Here is an 11,683-nt window from a genome sequence, read left to right on the forward strand (position 1 = left end):
AACAATTAGGTGCAATATACCGTCAACGGTGGTAGCCTCTGAAGCACCATTCCTGTCAAACATGACAATCATATGTGCAACACATTAAGTATTTAAACATATGTTACAGAATAAATTTTTGTCATAATATGCACTGCTAGTTTTTACAGCAAATACAAATATATCTCTCTATTATAATAAAAAAAAATCCTGGTACAAGACGAGACTTTTTCAGAGAGATACTTACAAGTCCTGCGAGATGAGACATTGTGTCAAGAGATTTAACCAAGCCCAGGGCCGGAAATAAAAGACAAAGAGCAGATGACAAAGTAGAATGTCGTAAAGAATTCAAAAATGTTGCCGCAGTACACATGCAGAGCAGGTTAGAGATAATGGAAGTACGAAAATTCAAAAGTCTCAAAAAAATGATAGTAAAGATCGCATTAGCACAAACAAACAGAAATTATTGCTTGGTGAAATATCGGAACAGCAAAAAGAGATTAAATATGTTGTTCAGATTTAAACTTTAACACAGAGACTTGTAGATCGTCTAATTCGTGTTGCCATCAGGGAGAAGTAGTGTTTCTCCCCAATGAAGATGCGTATCTACAAGAATTAAAAGATTTGTTGTTTGGTGAAAGTGAAATCCACATACGCGAACGGCAGAGATGCAAAGTGGCTGGAGTGTAGCGGAGGCCAGGGGGAGTTGGCGAGTGAGCAAAGCCCCCTAGTTTGAACAATATATAATATATGGGGCGGCACAGTGGTACAGTGGGTAGCGCTGCTGCCTCGCATTTGGGAGACCTGGGGACCTGGGTTTGCTTCCTGGGTCCTCCCTGCGTGGAGCTTGCATGTTCTCCCCTTGTCTGCGTGGGTTTCCTCCCACAGGTGGATTGTCAATTCTAAATTGGCCCTAGTGTGTGGGTGTGTTTGTGTGTGTCCTGCGGTGGGTTGGCACCCTGCCCGGGATTGGTTCTTGCCTTGTGCCCTGTGTTGGCTGGGATTGGCTCCAGCTGACCCCTGTGACCCTGTGTTCGGATTCAGCGGGTTGGAAAATGGATGGATGGATATATTTCTGTATATATTTTAACATTTATATAACACTTTTCTTACTATCCAAAGTGCTTCAGTGAGTGGGGAGCCACTTCAGCCATTACTAATGTGTAGCATCCACCAACCATTTTTGCACATCTATCTATCTATCTATCTATCTATCTATCTATCTATCTATCTATCTATCTATCTATCTATCTATCTATCTATCTATCTATCTATCTATCTGGAACAGTGTAATTGTGTTGGTAAAAATTGTTTAGATCTTCTTACTGGAGTTTTCAGTGCTGCTACAAAAAGACATCAATTGCAGCCGTTGGGGAATTGTAAGACCATGTAAAAGTTACTTCAAAGATAAGTTGAATATTCACCGATATTCATTTATGAAGTACTTGGTGAGTACTCTCAAGCCTTTCTCACTGATAAATGTGCACCAGCTGCAATAATGACACTTTGTAAAGATATCTGGATGATAGGGCCTTTGCAGCCATTTTAGTGTACACTGTGTGATAGTGTATTCAGTATGCTAGTATGAGTGAAAAGATGATAAGCGCTTGCAGAAAGCATCTCATGGTGAGCTAATATAGTCACAGCATTAAAATTTTACCTAGCTATATATTCATGACCCCAGGTCATTTCTTCTTTCGGCTCACATTCAAAGCATTCTTGCATTAAGCTATAAATAATAATACCTCAAGCCCTGTGTCTCACGCTTTTATTTCTCTTCAGGTTATAGGAGTCAAGAACATCACAGCCAGAGATCTGAACCTAGCTGTGCAGCCTGGAGCAGACAATTACCTGGCACCCTGGAGCCCCATTCTTCGATATGGAATCACAGCATCTATCTGGCTAGCAGCTGGCTTACTTCAAGTAATGCTTTTTTGTGTTTTAGTACCTTGAAATTATAAATGATTTCAGTCATCTGTACTTGGCCTTCTTTTTAAGTAACTGTACAATTATTAATGCAATAACAGAGCATAGTGCCAGCATCTTTATTTCTATTTAATTTTTTCTGTTCAGTAACTGTGATTTGCCTGCAAAACAATGAAATGATTTGGCATTAAAGCCAGTCATTAGTATTTGCTTACCTAAGGCTTTTTGTATAAATCAGTCAGTAACTACTATGGCATAGATTATAAGATTGCAGGTGTGGTAAGTCTTAACTATTAGATTATCTTTTACAATTATACGGTAAATGACATGCCTGTTAATTTCTGAGATAATAAATAGATTACATAAAGGCAGATTCTGAGCCTCCTGCTATAGTTAAAAGTGGAAACACAAAAGGCAGGAAGCATTTAACTGAAAAGGTCATGGGACCCTGAAATTAATTACAGAGTTACGTAACCGAAGTATAAACCTTGACAACTTTTGAAAAATACCCAGATAAGACACTGGAGCAATTTTTTCTATTAGCTAACCAAACAAACTACTGTAAATGGTTATCTGTCATTTGTTACTTCCTATGTTCTAAATGTTTCATTTATTTAATGGAATTCTTGTGTAATCAAAACTAGTCCTCACTTTTGAAAAATAAAGTTTTCCATATGTATACATTATATGTAATACATACAGTAGAGGAAATGATGCATGTCATAGAAAACAATTCAGGTAAATGAAAATGAGCTCCAGTGCAGAAGTACAGTAAGTGAAGCACAAGTTCCTTAGCTGAGTGAATGAAGTAAGTAATAACGGGTTCTAAAATCACTAGAAGCAAAGTGAAGAAAAGAACAAAATTTGAGAGGCCCTGCACTACAGTATGTAAAAATGAGAAACCTTGTCCACTGGGTTTAATCCACGCAGCTTAGTGTAATACAGCAGTTCAGAATTTAAAGAGAACACAGAGGAGCTCAAGGAGAAGGAACGTGTTGTACAGGCTTATGGAGAAGGTGTGAAAACCACAATAAAATGGCATGTTTGAAGGTCTGGGAAGACAGGCGATTACTACACCAAGATTCAGATAGGCTTCAGAGTTATGCCACATGGCAACAAGAAAAGAACCCAAACACCCGATCTTGGGATTTCTGGACATCTCTTCCTGTAAGTGATGTCCATGTTCATCTATTTACATTTTGATGTGAACCACTAGCAATGCCATTCCTAGGAGGGTAGCCAGGAAAGTACTTTTGCGCTCACAAAAGAAGGTATCTGTTTATATTACATTTGAAGGATGCCATCTCGTTTGTCACTGTAGATTTCTGAAGGAATGATTACTGGACATGTTTTCTAAATGTGAAATTTTGAGGTTTAAGAAACAAAACCATGTTTGACAAAACTATATTATTATCATACTGTACTTCGCTTCCATAATAATGTCAGTTTCGTGTAATATTATTTGATAAAGCTTATACGAAATGCAGTAATAATCATCATTCCTCATCAGCACTCAAATAACCATTTTATTAAAATGCTCTGGCATTTCAACTAATTAGTGCAGAAGGCTCTAAAGTCAATGCAATGTAAAGTTGGAATTTATACCTTATGGGTAAGCATCTGGTAGTCATGGTCTTAAAGAGCTAAGCTCTTTACCAGATGGAAGGGAGCGAAGAAAAGATGGGTGGGGTACAACATGTCAGATATGATCTTTAAGACTTGTATTTTAGTCTGGAAGAGTAGAGTGAATGTATGATGACATCTGTCCTTTGTAGAGATATTGGCATACAGTACAGTCAATGGCAAATCACTTTTCCGATACAGTTTTTTGAAAAGGACCATTGCTTACTATTAGACTTGTAATCCTTCTTGACAGCCATAACTAAGTTGACCTTCCATGTCAGAGAGTTTTAAATGGTGGTAGCTAGGAAATCCAAGCTTCTAACATCTCTGCATATCTGGAAAATTGATGCATAAAGGTGGGAAAACTATGAATTTGAAGTTGTGCCAAAAGCTTGTTCACCCACACAGTGACTTAAGCAGGCCACGTTAGAGTTGCCAATTAATGTAGCTAGCATATCTTTGGGATGAGGGAGAAAAACAGGAGTACCCAGAGAAAAAGCCTTGCAGACAGGAGGAGAACATACAAACTCCGCACAGACATTGTCAGGGCAGTGATTCAAACCTTGATCTGTGGAGATGTGAGGTGGCAGTGACAATTTATATTATAATCAATTGCTAAGATGCATGTGTTATTAAAGGCTGCTACAACTGGCAGTGCCATCTGCTGTCTGCTGGAGTTGGTAACTGTATTGGGAGAGTATTGCATTGTGCTTTATTTCTTGATATCATTTAGCTGTTTGCTGGAATATACACTGCTGGTTAAAAGTTTCAGAACACCTCAGTTTTTCCAGTTTTTCTTCACATTTAATCAGTTGAAATGTAACAAATGATCTAAAATGGTGAAAAGGTAAACAGTAAACTACCAGAGGTTGAAATGTCAAGTTTTCGTTTGCAAAAACTAAAAAAAGGAAATGTCAGAATATTACAAATGGGCCTTCTTCAGGGAACAACTAATAGGTTACAACCTACTGATGTTCTGCAGCAATTAACCATTGCAAGTTGAAGCAAACAATTTGCACAGGTGTCCCAACTTACTTAAAAGCCCTCTGTCTGTCTTAAAGCAGAGTTGGAACAGACTGTGTTACTACACCCTGTGAAGTGCTACTTGGACAATATTACACTGTAGAAAGTTGTCAATTCCAGTCAAAATGGCAAGAAAACGTCAATTAATAAACTAAATGAGGCATAGCACTATTACCCTTAGAAGTGCAGGCCTTTCATTTAGAGCAGGGGTGTTGAACTCCTGCGGTGGGTTGGCACCCTGCCCGGGATTGGTTCCTGCTATGTGCCCTGTGTTGGCTGGGATTGGCTCCAGCAGACCCCCGTGACCCTGTGTTCGGATTCAGCGGGTTGGAAAATGGATGGATGGATGGGTGTCGAACCCCAGTCCTGGAGGGCCGCAGTGGCTGCAGGTTTTCATTCTAACCATCTTCTTAATTAGTGACCAGTTTTTGCTGCTAATTACTTCTTTAATTAACTTGACTCTGGCCCTTTAGTTGTTTCGTTTTCCTTAATTAGCAGCCAAACAATAATGAGACACAAAACAAGCCGCCACATCACACAATATCTGAAAATAAAGAAAGGTGATGATCTCAGTAAGGTTGATCTCTCAACTCACAAAAACACTTTGACAATGTTCTTATAAAAAACAAAAAATCAACAGTTTTGGAAATGTCTGCTGTTGCAGAACAAGAGCAGCAACAAGCCATGGAATTAAATAACGGGTTTAATTAACAGCAAGCATTGGCTTCTCATTAAGAAACTGGTTGGAGTTTGAAGCTCCAGTTTAAGCTGGTCATCTGTTGGCTCGTTTCACATCTCATTTCTGTTTGGCTGTCATTTAATGAGGAAACAAATCAATTCAGAGGACTGAATCCTTCTAACATGGCTGTTAAAATAAAGGGGAAAAAAGTGAATTAGCAATGAAAACTAATCACTGATTAGGAAAAGGGTTAGAATGAAAACCTGCCGCCACTGCGGCCCTCTAGGCCTGGAGTTTGACACCTGTGATTTAGAGAAACTGCAAAAAAAAATCAAAATGTCAGTAAGTACAGTGTCCTACATAATTCAATTAGAAACTGGAGGAAACTCTTATAGGAAGAGATCTGGTAGACCCAATGTCACAACTCAATCAGAAGACAAGTTTCTGAGGGTCACCAGCTGATGTGATAGCTGCCTCACAGCACAACAGCTCTAAGCAAATCATAACAGTGGTTGAGAAAAGCAAGTCTCATTTCTACTGTGAAGAGGAGACTTTGTGCTAAAGGTGTTTGACTGGGTGAGAGGCAGTAAGAAAGCCATTCATTAAAAGACAAAATAGGGCCTTGAAATACAGCTGTGGACGACTGCAGGATGGAAGGTCTTATGGAGCAATGAATCAAAATTTGAAATCTTCAGTTCATCACACAGGAGATGTTTGTACACCATCAAGTTAGTGAAAGGATCACACCTCAGTGTGTGACACCAGCTGTCAAACATAGAGGAGGAAATCTGATGGTCAGAGGTTCCTTTTGCTGGAAATAGGGTTGGTAACTTGGACAGAGTGGCTGGCATTCTGAATCTGTATATATATATCAACAAAAGGTGGTGTCATAAAAGCAGACCACAGACATAAAAAGGTTTGGGGCAGCCACCCGTATATTGTGCCTTGGCTGCAAATGGGTAGAAATTGATTGTGATGTTCACAGGTTTGAGTCAAAAAGAGAACTGAATATAATAGGAAAAGATGGCGGCTTTAAAGCTGAGACAGGAAGTGACATCATTGGGACCAGGAACCGGAAGTGACATCTTCTGGACCGAATGACATAATCACTGGCACCGGAAAAAGTAGTGATGTTTTTGATACAGGAAGTGACGTCATCCATGGTGCTGGGACCGGAAGTGAAGTCATCACTGGCGCAGGGACCTAGCGAGATTTCCCGTGGATGGTCTGCAGAAGATTGAGAAAGAGAGTTAGTGCAGTTCACCACCCCCTGGTCTGGCATGGTAGTACTGTTCTTAAGGCCTTTCAGATGTCTCCCAATCGTACGTGTGTGACAGTGGTTACTTTGATGAATCAAAAATTTGAATAAAAATTTGTATACTTTTTTTTTTTTTATTTGGAATTGTTTACTTGTCCCATGCCTTGATTTCATGATACATTAACATCATGTATGAATTTCCATAAAGGCTGAAGTGTTCTAAAACTTTTGACCGATACTGTAGCAGTGAAGAAAAGTAAAAATTGTAAAGAAAAATTGCAATTTAAAGCTTTCATATATAATTTTTGGAATTATATTTTCAGAATACATGCATTTTTTCTAGTGAGGTTTAATATGTCTACTGTAAGACTACATATTGATCTAATGTCACTGAGTTTAGTCATATCTGATGTTGTTGACTTCATTGCTGTGTTAAACATACTTCCATTATTTTCTAACAGTTTCTGATTTTATTATGCTGTTGCAGGTTTTGTATATTGTTCTTATCTATGAGCGATTTGTGGAAGATAAAATTCGACAATTTGTGGATCTGTGTGCCATGAGCAACGTGAGTATTGTTATTCAGTCTTCGTTTGGAGCAAAAAAGATTATTCTCTTTAAATGAACAAATAAAACCAAGTTCATGTTTAGCAGAATTGTGTGAAACGTTTCACAAGGCAGAGATGAGGCTGTAAAAGATGAGACCACGTTGTAGTTATTTTCTTGGCAGATTTCAAAGAAAAGGCTACATGTGAAGCTTGTGAAAGTTAAATACAGGTTATTCTCCTGGGCCTGGAAAACAGATCGTGGCATTTCATTTGTCAGGTGTTTAATACTGAGCTATATAAAAAGGAAGAAGTAGGGGGCCAGTTTCTGCTGCACCTCCACAGCACACACTGCAGTTGACTCGAACTCACTAATGTATGGAGCAGATGTTTTGAGATTCACCTCCCAGGGAGGGCAGCACGTACCCCTGCCAATGCAAGAGAAAGCTTTCTTACTTGACAATTTTATGTTCTGATTGTTTGACTGCTCTGCAGCACTCGGAGTCAGTCCTCTGAGAAGAGCGCTATATAAAAATAAATTGATGTTGCTGATACACAACACACTAGTGTGAAGCCCATTTTAGGTACACCATTCAGGGTAACCATAATCCTAAACAACATTCTAAGAAGTTGCAAACCAATGTTTATTTCAGAAATGTAACAGAAATTAAGGCTCGCTGAATGTCAAGAAAGAAATTAAAAAGAGACACAAGATTAGACTTTATTATTATGGCTGAACACTTTCTGCTTTTCTGTCAAGGTGTCCGTGTTCATCCTGATGCATCGCTGCTATGGGTTCTACATCCATGGGCGCTCCGTTCACGGCCACAGTGATGTCAGCATGGAGGTCATGCGTTCCAACCTGAGGAAGGAAGCGGTAATCCTTGTTGCTCTTTTTTAATTGGCCTCTTGCTTTGATTGGTGAAGTACAAACTGCAGTTCTTATGGGTTCTGACTAACTGAATCAGACAGCTTGAACCCTGCATGGATGGAAAAGAGAGTTGACGTGTTCATTTTTATTCACAATTTGCACAGAGATTACAGTGCATACAATCAATGGCCAGTTTATAAGGTACACTTATCTAGTACCTGGTAGGATCCGCATCTCTATACAGAACAGCTTGAAGTTTCCAAAGCCTTAATTTAAGAAGGAGCTAGAAACGATCCTAATGGATTTTGCTCCATGCTGAGTTGATAGTATTATGCAGTTCTTGAAGATTTTTCCTATTATCTTCTTCTTCTTTTGGCTGTTCCCATTAGGGGTTGCCACAGTGGATCATCTTCTTCCATATCTTTCTGTCCTCTGCATCTTATTCTGTTACACCCATCATCTGCATGTCCTCTCTCACCATATCCATAAACCTTCGCTTAGGCCTTCCTCTTTTCCTCTTCCCTGGCAGCTCTATCCTTAGCATCCTTCACCCAATATACCCAGCATCTCTCCTCTGCACATGTCCAAACCAACGCAATCTCACCTCTCTGACTTTGTCTCCCAACCGTCCAACTTGAGCTGACCCTCTAATGTACTCATTTCTAATCCTATCAATCTTCATCACACCCAATGCAAATCTTAGCATTTTTAACTCTGCTACCTTCATCTCTGTCTCCTGCTTTCTGGTCAGTGCCACCGTCTCCAACCCATATAACATAGCTGGTCTCACTACCATCCTGTAGAACTTCCCTTTCACTCTTGCTGATAACCGTCTGTCACAAATTACTCCTGACATTCTTCTTCACCTCTCTTCTACAATCCCCATTACTCTGTACTATTGATCCCAAGTATTTAAACTCATCCACCTTTGCCAACTCTAATCCCTGCATCCTCACCATTCCACTGACCTCCTTTTCATTTACACACATGTATTCTGTCTTGTTCCTATTGACCTTCATTCCTCTCCTCTCTAGAGCATATCTCAACCGCTCCAGCTTCTCCTCGACCTGCTCCCTACTATCACTACAGATCACAATGTCATCAGCAAACATCACAGTCCACCGGGACTCCTGTCTAATCTCGTCTGTCAGCCTGTCCATCACCATTGCAAACAAGAAAGGGCTCAGAGCCGATCCCTGATGTAATCCCACCTCCAACTTGAATGAATCCGTCACTCCTACCACAGACCTCACCACAGTCACACTTCTCTCGTGCATATCCTGTACAACTCCTGGGTACTTCTCTGCCACTCCCAATTTACTCATACAATACCACTGCTCCTCTCGAGGCACCCTGTCATGTGCTTTCTCCAGGTCCACAAAGACACAATGAAACTCCTTCTGGCATTCTGACCACACTTGCTCCCCCGGCCCTCCCAGTGTGGAGGCGTCCCGGCTGGGCAAGGACCCCGGCTGTCTGCCACAGTCCATTCTAGTCTCTTCTTCTTATTCTTAGTTGACGAATGCTGCTATAGCCCTTCCACTTCATAGTCTAAGGCACCAAGGGTTCAGAAATGCCCTTGTTTAGAGCACTGCCATGAAGAGATGTGGTGTTAACATCAGTATTCTCCTCCATGGAAATATTCACATTGTATTGTTATACAACTTTGAATCACAGTGGATTCAATCTGCTACTTTTTTGCACCAATCAACAGATAGGCGGAGTGGTGACTCTGAGGCTAAGGATCTGCACTGGTATGTGGAAGGTTGTCAGTTCGAATCCCTGTTACTGCCCTTACTGCTGGGCCCTTGAGCAAAGCCCTTAACAAGCAGCTCCAGGGGAGCTGTACAATGGCTGACTCTGTGCCCTACCCCAAGGGGTATGCAAAAGCTAACAAATTCCTAAGGCAAGAAATACAGAACAAAAAAAAAACAACAAAAAACAGACGCTTTAATGTCGAAGTGAAAACAAATCTCTGCAAAGTGGTCTGAAAAATTACAAGTATAAAATAAAAAATCATTTATTGCATAAGTATTCATCCCTTCATGTCAGTATTTAGTAGATGCCCTATTTGGCAGCCATGACAGCCTTGGGTCTTTGTGGACAGGTCTCTCTCTATTGGCTCTGCACATCTGGATACTGCCGTTTTTTTCCCCATTCTTCTTTTCAAAACTGCTCAGGCTCTGTCAGGTTGCACAAGGATCACAGCCCTTTTCAAGTCCAGCCCCAAATTCTCAATTGGACTGAAATCTGGACTCTGACTTGGCCATTAACATTATTGTTTTTAAGCCATTCCAGTGTAACTTTGTTTTTATGCTTGTGGTTGTTGATTTGTTGGAAGACAAGTCTTCTGCCAAGGCAAAGTTTTCTTGCACACCACAGGTTTTTCTCCAAGTTTTTCTTGTATTTTGCTGCATTCGTCTTTCCCTCTACCCTTACAAGCCTTTTGGACCTGCTGCAAAGAAGTACCCCCTTCAGACTCTCGTCTTCATCATGTCTGCTTTCTACATCTGCTTGCTTTGAACACACAGGTGACAGATGCTGGAGTTCATTCTGACAATAGAGACCTGTAGATATGTCCAATAATTTGCAGCAGTAATTTATACTGTATTTGAAACTCCTTCTGATTTTTTTTTTCTTATTGCAGGAAAACCTTTGTGCTTTACGTGGCCTGGAACCAAATTCTGAAATTCAGACATTTGAGTTTCTTCTAACTGACAAAGTCCAGTGGCAAATTGAGAGGATCATGCAGCCACTTAGTGAGGTACGGTGAAAATCCCACAGTTCAGCTGCAAAGTTTGGGACTATAATTTCAAAATGATCATGCCCCTTTCATAGTAAAGCTGGTAAATTTTGCAGAGCAATTTTCTAAATTCAAAAACAGAAGAATGCATTTATGTGGTATGGAAAATGTTATGAATATGTTAAAATGAAATTATTTATAAATCTATGTAATCTCATTTCTGAACGCCCTTTTTCATTAAAGGGTTGTGGGGAGCCTGTGCTAGAAGCATCAGTGGCAAAGAAGGAGCCAGCAGTGGATAACGCGCCCTTCCATCACAGTCCATGTACTTTAAAATACAGATGCTACTGCATATTCAACATTGACTAAATTTCTTCCCACAAAACATCTTATGTTTGAACTCCAATTAAGAATATCATCATTTTGTGTAATATTTGATTTTGAAAAGATAATTCAGTCATGTGATAATTATGTGGCAAACACCAGACAATTAGTTTATATCGTTCCTTTCGTTACTTGAAAGGCATAGTTTTGAAAATAATATTTACATCACATGACAAAGGTTCATGTATTAAAATTATATAATAACATATTATGTAATATAATCCTTATACCTAGACTAATTTTGGATTTACCTTTGTTAAACATTTATGCTGAAGTGTGGAGAGATGTACAGTATATGCTATACTCCTCCTTGTCAATTATTGAAATAGACTTTCATTTGAAAAAATTTACTTTCTATCTGTAGACACATTTAGACTGTGTAATGAAGTAGTCTTTATCCCCTAAGAAACTGCATACACATCTAACAGAAAGAATGGTGTACTGTGTACCTGAGCTGCAGCCCACAGTATATAGTACACTTTTATTTGGATCTCATCCATTATGTGTTCTTCAACTCTACAATGGTCAGTGTGATTTTCTATGATGGGGTGTGCTGGGCTGGTAATATCACTTGTAGGTAGAACCAACAGCAGAATCAACAAGCCGATTAGAAAGGCTGGCTCAGTCTTGGCGTGCATTCTTGACCTCAGGA

At 39.7% G+C, this 11,683-nt stretch overlaps 1 protein-coding gene across 1 annotated transcript in view; it reads left to right on the forward strand.

The window, feature by feature from the left end:
- The window catches only part of LOC114657881 (meckelin-like), a 148,598-nt gene that overhangs the window by 124,956 nt on the left and 11,959 nt on the right, over nucleotides 1-11,683 (forward strand). Inside the window, exons 21-24 of the mRNA XM_028809827.2 lie at nucleotides 1,762-1,902; nucleotides 6,976-7,056; nucleotides 7,794-7,910; nucleotides 10,552-10,668. Of these exons, the coding sequence (XP_028665660.1) occupies nucleotides 1,762-1,902; nucleotides 6,976-7,056; nucleotides 7,794-7,910; nucleotides 10,552-10,668 (456 nt within the window). The remainder of the gene's footprint in view (nucleotides 1-1,761; nucleotides 1,903-6,975; nucleotides 7,057-7,793; nucleotides 7,911-10,551; nucleotides 10,669-11,683) is intronic.

The sequence above is a fragment of the Erpetoichthys calabaricus genome, chromosome 9 (assembly GCF_900747795.2).
Source record: "Erpetoichthys calabaricus chromosome 9, fErpCal1.3, whole genome shotgun sequence".
In the NCBI taxonomy this organism is placed as follows: domain Eukaryota; kingdom Metazoa; phylum Chordata; class Cladistia; order Polypteriformes; family Polypteridae; genus Erpetoichthys; species Erpetoichthys calabaricus.